At 54.8% G+C, this 15,727-nt stretch overlaps 1 protein-coding gene across 2 annotated transcripts in view; it reads left to right on the forward strand.

Moving 5' to 3' along the window:
• Window positions 1-15,058, forward strand: part of WWOX (WW domain containing oxidoreductase) — a 914,788-nt gene extending 899,730 nt beyond the window's left edge. For both annotated transcript variants that reach the window (XM_069549633.1, XM_069549639.1), the window contains one exon: window positions 14,026-15,058. In XM_069549633.1, the coding sequence (XP_069405734.1) occupies window positions 14,026-14,214 (189 nt within the window). In that variant the 3' untranslated portion in view covers window positions 14,215-15,058. The remainder of the gene's footprint in view (window positions 1-14,025) is intronic.
• The last annotated feature ends 669 nt before the right edge of the window (window positions 15,059-15,727 follow it).

Consider the following 15,727-nt stretch of genomic DNA (forward strand, 5'->3'; position numbering starts at 1 on the left):
GGGAGTCGTACCTTACGGCCACAGACCCCAGCCTTTTTGGCTCCAGGGACTTGTTTCATGGAAGATAGTTCTTCCACGGGCCTGGGAGCAGGGGGATGATTAGCACATCACACTTACTGTGCACTTTGTTACTATTACATCAGCTCCGCCTCAGACCATCAGGTAGTAGATCCTGGAGGCTGGGGACCCCTGCCTTAGGGACTGCCTCGTACAGTCAGGTGATTAGGGATCCAGAGGGCACAGACCATAGAGGAGTTTTCAGTCACCTCGACAGTTTGACAGCCAGCTACACAGTTGGCTGTGTGCCCACTGACGCTTGGCTTGGTAGCTGCTAGCCTGTGCATCCGCAGGATGGGTCCTATCAGGTGTGGCAGCCACAGAGGTTAGGTGAAGCAGAGTAAGATGCCCCTCGTGGCCCCCACCGTCCTGAGGTCAGCACTTCCTTGAGCCGCGGGACCGGGAGACCCTAACCGCAGTTGGCTGGTGTGAGCCCGCTCCAGTGGACGTGGCCACAAGGCCCACAAATGCCCAACCGTAAACCCGAACCCCGCTGGCTTCCAGACCTTCCTTGCAGGAGAAGCACTTTGCAGCAGTGGGACGGTGCAGGGGAGGGCGTCGGAGCCCAGCGAGGAGGAGGAAGGCCGACAGGGCCCCGCAGGGAGGGGATCTGCAGCCTGACAGGGCTAGTTTCCACAATCCCTGGAGGCCCTGCCATGGCCGGGGCGTGGGGTCAGAGCGGGCGTCCGCCACAAACAAGGACGGGGGCTTCGAACCAAGACGCAGTCAGCCAGATTCCCAGCCCTGGCCCAGCAGGGAGTCCCCTCACCTTCCTCAACCTTGACAGTAACACTGGGTTGGCCCAAGAGCTCGCTCAAGCGTTTCCATCGGATTATGGACCAACTCGTTGGCCAAGCCAGTACCTGCCTGGCCAGGTTGAGAATCGGAAGTACTAATAGATCCCTGGCACAGAACAGGCTCTGGGTAACCCGCAGCCGTTTCCGTGATCATCACTGCTTTGTTGTCTGTCGTCAGTTATCAAGATTGGGGTTGGGCTAACCCTCCTGAAGGCAGCCATTCCGTCTCAGACTCACCTGGCCAAGATATGACACTCAAGGGTGGGAAGGGAAGCCAAGAAAGGACTGGAAGGTGGCTGTTCCTGGGTGGACAGTGGCTGAAGGGGAGGCGCCGGGGAAGGGGATGCGCGCGTCTCCAGCGGCTAAGTGAAAAGGAAGATGGTGCCCGGTCCATCTCTCATGGGGCTCAAAGGGGAAGGGGGCGGGGGGCCGGCTTGGAGGAGAATTTCTGCCCAGGAGGAAAGCTGACTCCCGAGTTTAGGAAGCAGAGCAGGCTGGGCTGCTGGGGTCCCTCCCAGACTGTCAGGACTGGGCTGACGCTGTCTTCCAGCTTCTGAAGTTCAGAGCGTGGAGTTTGCCGTGGCCGGAAGGGAGCGTGTGAGCTGGAGGACGGGGCAGGGTTCCCATCCGGCCGTGTCTGGTGGTCCAGGTGCCAGCAGCCCTGGCCTCTTGCTGGTGGCAGCATCCCTTCTGCACCCAACAGCAGGGAGCCGATTGCTTCTCCCTATGTGTGTCTGCCCGGGTGTTACCTCCCTTTCCCTCTCTCTGAGTTCTGGGTTCGTAGACACACTCAGCGTGCTGGCCAGCATCAGTGTTTCTGAACCTGATGGCACGTTTTCAGTGAGAATAGCCCTCTGCCTTCAGGGGCGGCATTAGAATCAAAAGCCAGATTAAATAGCCACCAGATGAACAGATAGAAATTTACCTCCAGTCACACATGGGTCACTGTTGCTCTTGAGCTGATTGATTTCTGGGCTCTGAGTTGGAGGCCCTAATAGTGTGAGAAAACCAGTTAGTTTTCATGCTTTGCAGCAAAAATTCAAGCAGTGGAATAGGAGAGGCGGGGTTAATTGACCCTAGAAGGTCGATTAACAGAGATGCATATGTGCCCATCACAGAGTCAGCACTGGAGCCGGCCGGGCATGGATTTCAAAGAGGATGCCACCACTTACCAGGTGGAGGACCTCAGGGCAGTCCACACCACTTCTGTGCCTCAGTCTTCTCCTCTGTGAAATGCGGCTAATAGCCACTAGCAAGGAATCCATGTCTTTTTCTAACATTCTATTATAAAATTTAGATAGAAAACTTCAAACAATAACGTGGCACCCGTCAATCTACCCAACTCCTATTATTCTACATGTATGCTCCACGTCTTAAAATTTAATTTTTATTGTTTTATATTGGAGTATAGCTGATTTATAGCGTTGTGTGAGTTTCAGGTGTACAGCTAAATGATTCAGTTACATGTATGTACGTATTGTTTTTCAGGTTATTTTCCCATTTAGGTTACCACGGAATATTGAGCAGCGTTTCCTGTGCCGTACAGGAGGTCTCAGTTGATCATCTGTTTTACCTATAGAAGCGTGTATCCATTAACCCCAGACTCCTAATGTATCCCCCCTCCCCGCTTTGGGAAGTCTGTTCTTGAAGTCTGTGAGGCTGTTTCTGTTTTGTAAATAAGTTCACTCGCATCACTTCTTTGATCCCACATATAAGTGACATCATGCGGTATCGTTTTTCTCGGACTTACTGCACTTAGCATGGTAGCGTCTGGTTGCGTCCGTGTTGCTGCAAATGGCATGATTGCATTCTTTTTTGTGTCTGAATAGATTTCCACTGCATATCTGTACATCTTCTTTACCCATTCATGAGGCGATGGGCACGTAGGTGGCTTCCATGTCTTGGCCCCTGTCTTGGTTGCTTCCATGTCTTGGCCCCCAGACATGGCCCCCATGTCTTGGTGAATCGTGCTGCTTGGAACATTGGGGTGCATGTGTCTTTTCGAATTACGGTTGTCTCTGGATATATGCCCAGGAGTGGGATTGCTGGATCATATGGTAATTCCATTTTCAGTTTTTAAAGGAATACTGCGCTTGAAGAACCCTGCACCTGCTCTCTTGTTCCGTCCGTCCCTTTCTCCAGGCCCCACTGCGCAGGGACATGTGGTTTACATGGACGCATGTGCAGGGCCAGGGCGGGGGCCGGGGCCTGGACTTCCACAGCGCTTAGTATGCTGAGTGTGGCTGTCGCTAGAATGTCAGTGCCCCGCTTTCAGGGGTGTGAGCTTGGTTCTGGTTGCTGTGGTCTGGGGTAGGGGGGGTGGGGAGGCACAGGAGCCTTGGAATCCATGCTAGGCTGGTACCCAGAGGTGCTGTGAAAGTTGGTGAGAAAAGTGACTGCCTCTTGACTGTCCCGCTCAGAAGGCAGAAACTGCCCCTCGCTGCTTCCAGGTCCCTCAGATGGAGGACGGAGGCGTGACTTTGACCTGGGTGCCTCCCCCTCCAGACTTTTAACAGACGGGCCTGCAGCCGCGGTTGAGTCAGTGGCTGTCGTGCACTCAGGGAGCCTCCAGATGTCATCACTGACCCTCCCAAGAGCCGGGAGAAGGGGCTGTTAGGCCGCCCGTTTCATCGGCGGGGAGACTGAGGCTGTGTCCTGTCGCAGAGCTGCCGGGTGGCAGAGCCGGAATTTGAATTCCTGTGTCTCAGTCTTCACTCCTGGGCTCTCCTCGTCCGCCCACAGCACCCCCACCTGCAGAGACACCCCGGTCGTCCCTCCTCCCACTCCACGACTGAAGGGATGACACTGACCGCGTGCAGCAGGTCAGAAAGGCTCTCTCCCAGCCCCAGGCGAGCGCAGGGGCCTTTGAAAGGGGACCGCACGGGCAGCGAGGACTGGCCTCCCCCGCTTGGCCGGGGCCCTGGGTTCATCCAGGACGCCAGGCCCGGCTCCCCGTGCTAAAGCCCCAGCTTTGCAACATTCTCAAGGGCCCCTGGAGCTCCTTGTGCCGTCGAATGAAGTTTGAAAACGTTAATTAAAAAAAGTCCCCAAAGAAACTGTCAGTTAATGCGTTTACACCGAAGCTTCATATGTGGGAAAAAACACCTTCAATGTGAGCGCAGTTTTCCAGCCGCTAGAAGGTTCACGTGTGGCTTGGTTTCTGTAGACCCCCGAGGTAAGGGCCTGCTTCCTCAGTGAAGACCCGAGCGTTGCTGGTTTCTCTCTCTCTTAGCCTTTCGTGCTTTCCCCTTCCCCCCACCCCCACGTGTGGAAACGAAGGGTGACTGCAGGGAAACCTGGCGGTGAGACTTGTCCGTGGAAGGCGGTCTGACTTGGGAGCTTGAGAGGCTTCGTTTTTGCCCTCCCCCGAGTGCTGCATGGCTTCCACTCAGTGTTGCTGTGTGCAGGCAAGAGATGGGGAACTCTCAGCTGACCAAGTGCTTTCTCCATCAGACACACGAACGTCCTCAAGTGGGAAGGGGCAGCAGTCTGTGGACGAGCAGCTGAGCGAGGGGTGTAGTGGTGTTTGCAAATCAAGTTTTGCTGGCGTACAGCCACGTTCACTGTGGGGTGTGTTGTGAACGGCTGTTTCCCCCACAACAGTGGCAGGTCTCAGTAGTTGTGACCGAACCCATAGGCCCTAGTGGGCCTAAAATCTCTCTTCTGTCACCCTTTGCAGAAAAGCTTTATTTGCCGACTGTTGGTAAACAGCAGAGACTTGGATCTGGGGGCATCCAGTGGTTTGTCCCTTTTGTGGGCGTCGTTCAGTGGCTCAGTTGTGTCTGACGCTCTGTGACCCCATGGACTGCAGCACACCAGACTCCTCTGTCACCTTAGGCACATGCTGTGACAGCTGTTCTTGCTGTGACTCAGTTTCTGCACCTTTGAAATGGGAACGACAGGGTTCTTTCTTAGGGTCCTGGGACTCTAAACCCTCTAGCTCTGGCCTTGGTACATTTAGGGGAACAGTAGGTACAAATCAATTGTTTTTACTCCCTATTCTTTTGATAGAAAAATCCAAAGACATGGGTTCGATCCCTGGGTCAGGAAGATAACCTGGAGAAGGGCATGGCAGTCCACTCCAGTGTTCTTGCCTGGGAAATCCCATGGACAGAGGAGCCTGGCAGGGTACAATCCATGGGGTCGCAAAGAGTCAGACACCACTGTAGCGACTTAGCACGCACGCCCACACTCCCGTTTCTTTCGATAGAAAAATCCAAAGACGCCAATCTTAAGATTCTAGAAGTCCTTTAGAACAGGGGTCCCCAGGCTCCAGGATCTGATGCCTGATGATCTGAGGTGGGGCTGATGTCATAAGAAACAAAAGTGCACAGTAGGTCATGCGCTTGAATCCGCCCCAAACTACCCCCGCCCCAGTGGAAGAATTGTCTCCCACAAAACCAGCCCCTGGTGCCGAAAAGGTCAGGGACCACTGCTCTGGAAAGCCAAAGGACCAAGTGTGTAAAAACCCAAGACGGGTGGCTGAGCCCCTGGCCTGGCGGCTCCCCGGCACCCCTCTGCCGGTAGCAGGTCTGGGAGCCCGTCCCGGAGGCGTTGGGGGACTCAGAAGGCAAACAAAAGAAGCCACAGCAGTCTAGGAAGAAATCTTTAATTTCTGTTCAGCTTTCAAGAGTTTGAGAGAGGTGTTGGTTGTTTTTCTTTCTAACAAACCAGTTCAAGTACATGCCTTCGGATTATAAAAGTGCCTGAAATTGCCTAGAATATCAGCATGCAGAGCTTGTTAGTATTTACATATATTTACATAGGGAAACAAGAGAAGGATCTACAGGTATTTACAGTCTACACAGGAGAGGAGAAAGGCAGCCTAATTGTATTTCCTAAAATACAGTCGATGGGTAGTCAGCACATGCATATTTAGAGAATATTTGCATGATAGAATGCAATTTTTTTTTAAAAAACATACCTTTGTAACTTTCTATGCTAAGGTGTTGCATAATCAAGGTAATTGTGTGTGTGTGTGTGTGTGTGTGTGTGTGTTTTGTTTCTAGTCTATCTCCATCAAGCGCTTTAAAATGTTCCCTAACACCGAGGCAGAATTATTCACCCTGGCAATTAAAGGCCCAGCCTGTGTGATCATGTCCCCCTAACTAGCGACACACTGCTGGTGGATGAAATATCTACCATTTCTCGTCTCCCCGTCGACCACTGTGGCGAGGTCCGTCTGTGCAGGGGCGGTGCCCGGCACTCACCATTAATTATGGAAGTAATAGAAGTGAGCCGCTCTCCGTAGTATGCTCCCAATGAAATGTTAACAAAGCCAGCGTCTCTGCGCCTGAGAAATGATTTGACAGAGAGGGCCCCTCTGAAAAGACACCGTCCTGACACAGACGTCCTCGGCCTGAGACGGTGTGGCTGGACACGGGGGTAGGAGGTGGGCCCTGGGGTGCCCTGCCTGTCAGATGGGATTATTGCAGACTCCGTTCTTGTAATTTCTTTCTGGAAGAGTGAAGAGTTAGTTCATTTCTAACCACAGTGGGGCCCATCAGAGATGACCCTATGGGGTGTTATCTGCCCACCCCATGCCTTGTCGGGGTGGGGACTCTCTGTGTCCTAGGTGTCAACCTTGCAACTGTAACACACTGATTTTTCAGGGTTTGTCTGCTCACAGAAATGGTCAGCTCTCAGTTTCCTAAGAAAGCACGGTAGGTCCATTCAGTGTGATTCTGTGCAGACGAAGGGGAGCGGAGAGAGGTCTGCTTCACCCACAGTCTTCGCAACGTTAGGTTAGAATTGAACCCATTCATTCTGCCTGGCAGTAGTTTCAAAGGTTTATTTCAGTATACACGCAAATGCAGAGGCATACATTTATGTACAGTGTACAGAGCTAGCTAGAATGTGGGTTACAGAGGTAAAAATGTAAAATGTTACAAATCAACACAGGCTAAATATCTTCTCTGAGCTTTCTATGAGCACTCAGCAGCCCTTCAGTCCTGTCCAGGTGGCGGGGATGGAAAATTTCAGGGATGGGCCATCAGATTCGTCCCAGGCAGGAGAACGATGCGTATTTTGGTGGTAGAGTTCTAAGGTCCATTTCAGAGTCACCTGTGGAAGAATGGGCGCCCCGGTGCAGTTTCCCATCCCGACCGGAGAACTCCCACGCCTGTTTGAAAAGCAGTGTGTGTACCCCAGGCAGCACCAGCAGGGAAGGCCTGGGGAACTCTCCCGTGGATATAAGAAAGATGTAACAGAGATAAGAGCCTCTTCTCCCATGTTTAATGGGACCGTCTCTCCAGCCCAATTAGTGCTAGAGCACCTTTGGCACCAGTGGCAGAACAGGCGTGAATAACGTCACCCACCTGGACTATACTCAGTCATCCCCTTTTCCTTCCCCCCTCCGGACGACCTCCCACTCCAGCGGAGCACCAGCAGGTCTCAGAAAAAGGAAACCATTCTAAGTATTCCACCTCCACTCTCTCGAGACCAGCCATCCGTCATGGAACCCTTGCAAGACTTTGGGCAAGGATCCTGGAACACGTAAGGGCTATGGGAAGGGCCTCGTTGATGTCAAGGCAAGTTGAGAAAAGGTCGTCCCATTGAAAACAGAGCGCTGAAAACCTCCCAAGGTCACTCTGCCCTGCGCTGCTGCTGCTGAGACTAAGCAAAAACTCCTCTGGAGCCTTGCTCTCCAGAACACACACAGCCCCGGGCCTCTGCGGATGGAGGAAAGTGGCTGCCTCCCCCTCCCCTAACTTAGGCTCAGGAAGACTTTTGTTCTCCTGCCTTCACAAAGCCTTCCCAGCTTTCCATCCTGAGCCCACTGGTCCCTGGGCTTGCTTCCACAGATGTCTCGGAGCATCGTAGCAACTGTTCTCCTAACCTCCCAACTCATTCCTACCTGGTCTTCAAGTCAGTCTCTTCAGCCTCCTTGATGATCTTGCTAGAGATGAGTGGCTTTTGTCAAGGAGACCATGTGGTCTTTGTAGCCTGACGAGGATTTGGGGTGCCTGCACTGCAAAGAGGAAGGCTTCCATGTCATCGGGCTTCTCTCCCATCAGAGGCCTGTGAATGTACGCTGCTCCCTGGAACCTCTGTCCCCTGTGTGCCCCCGCCCCAGACATCTCCCTAGGATGGACATCTGCTTCCTGGGGCTGTGCCCTGTGCCAGGACCAGTCGCGTTGGTGGTGATGGGCTGGCACGACCCACGGCTTTGCGCTCTTTGCCATGGAGCTCTCCCAGACTGAGTCCTGTGCCACCCAGCGAAGGACGGGAGAGACAGCCACTGGGAAGGGACCTCTGAGGTCCTTTACCCTCGTGACTTTCTTAGCGAGAGGTAAACGCCCCTACACATTGCAGAAGGTGCGCCTTCTCTTCCATCAAGCTCAGGACTGAACACGATCCTAGGCATTCTCCAGTGCATTGTTGCTGACTTTTCCGGCCTGCACAGTGAAAACAGATGTCTGCTTTCCTGACCCGCCTCACTTTTTCTGTTTAAGAAGTTGAGTTTGGATTTCCCTGCTGTAACCAATCCTGAGGACAGCCTGTGCGTTAGCAAACCTCCTGAGGCTGTGAAGGAGTTACACCTTGATCCCTGCAGGAGGAATTTGCCTGTGTCTAAGCGTGCACTGTCTGGACACGTCAGTGGTTAGGCATTTGTAGGGATGAGTTTGTTGACAATGAATTGGGGCCGGGGGTTGGGGGCAGGAGAGGGGAGATGGGGCAGTCTCCTCTGCACACCGGCTGGAACATGTCAGGTGGCACCCTCCAAAAGGCCACACCCATTTGTGCATCTGTGAATTCATAAGCTGGAGATTGCTTGGGTTTCCCTGGTCTCGTAGTTCCACTCGCACCTTGGAAAACATCCGTGTCGTTCAGGAGCAGTGGATTCCTGGCTGGTCCAGTCCGGCAGGTGGAGGTGGCACTTTAAATCAGGCGATGGCTTTGTTAGGGGTCATTGGCTCTTGGCTCTTCTGAGGTGGCGCTGAGTCTTCAGTTTTGTTAATCCAAATGGATATAATTTCAATTTAGTGGCCTGCCTAAATCAACAGTGGGAAAATCTCTTCCTTACGCTTCCCGGGTAAGCGCCTGACAGCCTGTGAGTACATTTCATCTTGGGCCACAATGGGGCCGCATGCGGGGAGGAAGGGAGGGGCCCCTGAGGCGACTCTGCCACCCGGGAGGCGCGGGGTGCGTGGTGTGCAGACGGGGGCCCGGGCGCTGGAAGGCCTGTCGCAGCTGCTCTGGGTTCCTGGGGTCGGTTGATGCGGCCCTGGGAGAGTGGCATGTGAATTCTGGTACGAAGTGGGCTTCTCTGTAGGTGGGGATGGCGACCGTCCCCAGCCTGTAGAGCTGCCTGGGGCCAGAACGTCATGCCCGTCATGGAGCTCCCTGCCCAGCGCCACGGGAGTTGCAGGCTCACGGTCGGTGCCCCCATCGTCACCTCTTGAACAGTGCCCGTCTGCAACCACGGGCTGGGAAAGCTCGCCCGGATGGAGGCCGAGAGTCCCCTCGAGTCACGATCTCCACCTTTTCCCACCTCTCGTCATCCTGGAGGAAGCCGGGTCTGTTCCTGGTGAGCACAGGACTCCACACCCAAGCCTGAGGGCCCTGTGTTGGTCGTGGCCCCCCGGGTGGGGAGCCCCACTGCCCTGCACGCTGGGCATCTCTGGGAACACATGGCTCATCTGTCAGCTTAAAAGACTGTGCTCAGATGGCAAGTAGGGTAGACCTAACCTTTTGGAGCGGCTTGCTTTGGTTTCTCTCCACAACCAAACGGTATTGTTTGAGGAACAGCTGTGTTCCCAGCTCCACGGTCTCAGGAGATGAGTCTGAAATACTGAACCACTTACCCAGGAGAAGGGGTTGGAAGCTTTTGGCAGGACTTCCCTGGTGCTTCAGGCGGCAGAGAACCCACCTGCAGTGGAGGAGATGCGGGCTCGATCCCTGGGTTGGGAAGATCCCCTGGAGGAGGGAATGGCAGCCCACTCCAGTATTCTGGCCTGGGAAGTCCCCGTGGACAGAGGAGAGCCTGGTGGGCTACAGTCGGTGGGGTCTCAAAGAATTGGACATGACCGAGCAACTAAGCAACTGCTGGGAGACGGGGTGTCCCATCCGGACCCCTGTATCCGCTGCCCCGTGTCCACCAAGGCTCCGTGGTGACGCACTCTGCCATACTCACCAGAGCGCGGACCGCTTCTGCACTGGGGAAATGCTTGCTGTGCCCCACAGACTGCAGATGAGCAACAGGGGGGATGCTTTGGGGGTTTAGAGAGGCACCCGTCTCCTCCTCCTGTGGCGCTGGCAAGATCCTCTGTCCCGGGAACCCAGCGCCTCCTCGGCACCTGCCCAGAAGGGCTCCTCCTTCCCCACCGTGGGTCCCCGGCCCTGCCTCAGGCCTGGGAAAGCCGCTGTGGGACCCCTGCCTGCTCTCAAAACCGCTGACCACAGACACCCCGTGACAGTACGTCTGCTTTTTTATGTCTCAGAGTTAACTCTGTGTTAAGACAGGAATGTATTCTTTTTTTTTTTAAAGAAGCATGCATTATAAAACTAAACAGAATGCTGTAACGTGTCCTTATCAAAACATGAGCTACGTTAGAGAACCTACCGATGCATCACAAATACTACTCTGTGGGTGATTTTCTTTAAGCCTGGATTGTCGATCCGAAACTCCCGCAACTTTCTCTTTCAAAGAGTCAATATTCATCTGTATTCCGTGCTGACGGCTGCAAACTGATGGCTAGTGGTTATCAAATAACTGTGGATGAAAAGCAGCTACTTCAACAGAATCATCCCAACTGAGGGCTTGGGGAGGATGGATAGTTTAGATCTCAAGACCCCAACAATAAACAAATAGCAAACCACTGTCTAAACCCCACCTTTCTGTACTTGGAGGTGGTGCCGCTCAGCTGACAACTGATTTCTGAAAGAGAATGATGAACCCTCATTACCCAGATACTCTTAAAAATCCCAAACAAGAATCCCAGGTGATTTTACATACACTATAGAGATGGATGGTGTCGGTCTCCTCGGGCAGCTTGCAGACGTTTGACTGAATCAGAAATGGCATTCAGGCATCATTAAAGATTTTCCTGGCTTCCCAGAAATCCTCAGCCCCCGCCCCACGCCTACCCCCACGCCCACGGCGATCCACACCCTCCCTCTCTACCCCTGGTGCAGGACAGACTCGCTGCGCCCCAGGGCTCAGACTCCCCATAAACTGTTCTTAAATACCGAGAGGAACCCCCCGCCCCAGCCCACGTTTGTACGGCAAGATACTGCTATTATCTTATCACAGCGGATCGGCAAGCAGTGGTGACAGGCAGCAAGGCACAGCCTCAGATATTTCATAACAGAGTTGTTAACATCGTCTCCTTTATGGGGCTCTTTCATCTTCTCTGAATTATGTGCTGCTGTTCCCCCCCTCCAAAGTGGCATGAAAGTCATCTGACGGTGATGAAAGTGCGCTTTAAAAATTTTTCTTCTATCAGTTTAAAAACGTTTTCTCTTGTAGCAGCCACGCCAGCTTATTTCCTAATGAGATTTCCTAATGCGGCTCCCGTCTCACTCTTGAGCATAGGCAGGCCAAACAGCCAGTGAGCCAGCAATTAGCCCTTGCTGTTGAAGTGTCATCGCCTCCGACCGGATCTGCCGTCGGGGTCACCCCTTCGCCGTCCGGTCTTTGCCAGGTGTGCATAGTCGGTCTTCAGAGGGGAGAAGCTGGTCTTAGCTTCTCGCACAGAACCGGCCCCGGCGCTGATGAGATCTAACTTGCGCATCACCCTGAGCCGAGTGGCAAAGGCCTCGAAGCCACCCAACCTTTGATGAAAGATTGGGCGTTTCTAAAATGTATGGTTTTTTTGGCGTGGTAGCCAAGTGGAGGTTTACACGAAATGAGGCCAGCTTCAATTGCTTTCAGATTCCATGGGGGGAAAATGCGTGTGCCCCCAGCTCCGTCATCAGCTCGATTCTGAATCAGTCTAAGTGCCGAATTTCTCCGCAAAAATACCATTGCGACAACGCGAGAGTGCAACACAGAAGCAGTTTAGAAGGTCAGAGTGGCGCCAGATTGCACTGGGTTTGGAAGAATTCCGCCTGTTGCCTTCCCAAGTGGCCACCTTCTATCCTTTGTCAGGGCTGCTGGAGCTTGTGAAAGGCCAGTTTGTTGCGACGTATGAATGCTGATATTATAGCCACTCCGGAGTGGGGTGCGGGGGGGCCTGGATCTTGGGGTGAGCGGACTCTCTTGCCACTTGGGAGCTCATGACAAACCCCCTGACTGCTCTTCAGTGGGTTTAGCAGTTGCAGAGTACAGCAGAAACCTAAGACAGATGTCCAGAAAATTCCCGAGCCCCATCTCCACCCAGCAGCAGCATCATTCTGAGAATCAAGGCCAAGGTGGTAGTTGGCCTGGGCTGGCGGGACGAGCCCCTCAAGACTCCCATCCATCTCTAGAGGGCACCCCGCTGGCCTTTGCCCCACATGGGGTGCAGGGGACTCGGATGAGCCGCTTGAACTTGGGTAGATAAACGTGCCGGATGCTAAGCTAAGGGTTACTAGGAATAACGGCTCAGCGAAAGCGAATCGGAGTGAGGCAGACTTGGGTTCATTAGACCTGGGCCGCACAAAATCAATCTGAAAAGAAGTAGCTGAATCAAGCGCACAGCTGGCTGTCTGGGGAGTGAGCGTGGCTGAGAGGGTTGGGGGACAACTAACCAATTCCCGTTCAGTGCAGGTCGCACCGAGGGCTCAAACTTTGGATCCGTGGGTCTCGTCCAGCGCAGTGGACAGCCCCAGGGTCAGAACTCACGCCTCCATCGTGTTCCCGTGCCACACCACCCGCCTCCCTAGCAAGCATGTCACTTGAGTATATTTGCCTACTTTTTTTTCAGCCAAATTCAGTAAGTACCGTCCTCTTCAAAACAACCCCCAAGTCTCTTTCACAGTACTTTCCTCAAATGGTAAACACCCCGAGACCTCGCTTCTCAGAATGCCCTGGGCTCCCGGTGATTATGGGCGTAACCACAGACACACAAACCAAGGCGTGTGGGGGGGAGGTTCTCCCCCGAGCACTCTGCTGGGGTGTGAAGTCTGTAAGAGGCAGCAGAGGGTCAGCTTTCGGGTGGGGAGGGAACGCGCTTCAGCCTCCCACAGAGGGCTTCAGTGTTTTCCTAACGGTGACCTTATCGCCCGTTATCTTTCTCTGATGCTCCTCCGCCTCCCCCCGGCCCGCCCCTCTATAATTAGTTGGTGCAGCAAGGGCTGTGGTGCACATAAATAATCCGAAGATGCCAGATAAACTGTATTGGTTTTAAATTAGAGCCGTGCCGACCATGTCTCCCTACGAGCACCAGCCTATTATTTTTAATTATGGCTCGCAAAGCAAAGTGATTTCTTGCCCTCCTCCCAGCATCCCTGACAGCATCCTGTCAGCCCGCGTGATGTGGTGCCCCGTCGGCACACACATCCCTAGCCACAGCGCCAGCAGTTACTCGAAAGGTCAGTCGGAAGTGATCAATGGCACTCATTACGACGTGCATGTAGAAGTGGGCCGGGAGGACGTGGACCCTCAAGCCGCTGTCCCCCTGCAGGTGCAGGCAGGATGTGACATTTATAGCAAGGTCTCCAGGATCCTGATCAGCTCACAGATTTGCGTCTCGTGTCCGCAGGAGGCACGTGTGTACGGCAGGGAACACGTGTATACGTGCGCGCCTCACACGTCTGCACACTGCCTCCCAAAGCCTTCCCCTCGCAGCACCATGGGCAAAGAGCAGGGGCACACCTGGGGCTGGGCCTGCCTGGCTTTCCGCCTGCTGGGCCACGAGAGAGCGGCGGGTCCAGCTCAGACAGAAGTCTCGTAAGAACATCTTGGTGTCTCATGACATCATGTGTTGCGCAGTCAGGAGGTTGGGCGGGTTTGTTCCTGCCGGCTGGCAAGGCTCCCATCCTGCTCGCGTTGTCAGCAGAGGCACGGGATGCGACAGGCTGAGAGGCGTGTTGTGTTCAAAGCCTTTTCCTGCATGAGGTGAGGTGGCGCTCCTGGCGGAGTCCATGACGCTGTCCCCGGACGGCCCCGCCATACCTCTGGGTTCGCAGCCCCTGCTGAGCTCCAGTGGCCTCCGAAACAGATGGGGAGGGCGCTCCAGGTGAAGGACAGCCCCCCGCCACCTCTCGTCTCACGAACTCGTTCTTGTCTCTCCTCTCTGCCCTGCAGCAACAGGGAGCCGCCACCACCGTGTACTGTGCCGTCGCCCCGGAGCTGGAGGGCCTGGGAGGGATGTACTTCAACAGCTGCTGCCGCTGCCTGCCGTCAGCCGAAGCCCAGAGTGAAGACTCCGCGCGGGCCCTGTGGGCGCTCAGCGAGCGGCTGCTTCAGGGGGCACCCGGCGGCCCGCCCTCCTAGGCGGGCATCGGCCCGACGCCCACCCCGCTAAACCCCCCCACCTCTCACCCCGCGGCCTTCCACATCCCCACAACCCAGACCCGCCAAAGGCCCAGGATGTAAGCACTGACGCAACAGAGCACGCAGCGTTAGGTACCCCTAGGGAGCAGGGCGTTGGTGGGGAGAAGGGGTGGTACCTCTTGTCCAGGGCTGGGGGGCAACCCGGGTCCCTGTGCTGCCCTGGCAATGGCCCGTGTGACGGTGAAGCTTCGCCTTCACACGGGCGAAGGGAGGCTCTCCGTCCCACCCCAGAAGCACGTGCAGTCCTCAGCACTCAGGGTCCCCCGGTGCCCCCGACCCCGTCCCCCCAGCCACCACCCCAGCCACACGCCCATGGCCACACTGTAGCCAGGAGCGGGCTTTCTCCTGTCTGGGGAAGAAAGAGCCGGTGCTTATCCTTCACGCACTCACCCGCGAGATCACTGCTCCATCCTGAGCCAGTCTGAGTCCTGGACAGCCCCTCTGGCCCCTGTTCCGGCCGAGGTGGAGGGGACACTGAGAAACGGGGGGCGCGGCCGGTGGGTGCGCTGCCGAGCACTGAGCCGCTGCCGGAGCAGCACAGAGGCCTCCTCAGGGCACAGCAAGCAGACCCCGCAGCGGGCAGGAGAGGCGGCCCGGCACCCCTGAGGATGCCCCGGGTGTTTGGCGGCTGGGGATAAAAGGCCGTTCCCGCCAGCCTTCCCGCAGTCTCAGGAAGGACCCCGTCACAGGTGCACAGCCCCCACGTATCTGCTCAGCGTCCTGTTTCCGCACCCTCTGGTCCCTCCATCCTACGCTTAATAAAAGAGCATGCTTGATATCATCACCTGAAGTCTGTCTTGTTCCTTTAAATGTTTGTTTCAGTTTTGTGTTTTGCTTTTTTGTTTTGTGTGTGTGTGTGTTTTTTTTTAGAAAAGCAATCTAGAGGAAAAAATAAAGCGCTTCTTGTAGACGCCAGGAAAACACCATTCGCGTGTCTTCTCTGAGTCTGTTTTGTTTTTGTGCTTTGTGGCTGTCCGCGGGCCGAGTTGTCTCACGCGATTAGCATGCCAGCATCATATTTTCTGTTGAAGAGAGAAAGAGAGAAAAATGACTGTTGTTAAATTTCTCCTTAAGAAGTTTTGTTATTACGCACGGTGGGCCATTTCAGTTCTCACGGTGTGTTCCCCATGTGACGACCCGGTTCTCGGTGAGTAGGCAGTCTCTGCTGAGGGGGATGGGGGTGGTTTGAGGCCCTTGGCCCCGGTCCTGCTTCACTCACACCTGGGCTTCCGGGCCATTCCCGCAGGGATGTAGGAAGGGCCACTTCAGCCACGTGGAGACGATGCCTCTGCTCACACACCAGGAAGGCGGGGCAGAGGGGCACGGCCACCAGTCTCCATCCTGATATTGTCCGTCTGGGGCCTCTGGCTCTGTGTTCACTCAGACACCACTGCTTTCCAGGGGTCCACAGCCTGGCTACATCCTCCTGTCTAGCTATATTCCCCCTTAACAG

This window comes from Ovis canadensis, chromosome 14, assembly GCF_042477335.2.
Source record: "Ovis canadensis isolate MfBH-ARS-UI-01 breed Bighorn chromosome 14, ARS-UI_OviCan_v2, whole genome shotgun sequence".
Classification (NCBI taxonomy): domain Eukaryota; kingdom Metazoa; phylum Chordata; class Mammalia; order Artiodactyla; family Bovidae; genus Ovis; species Ovis canadensis.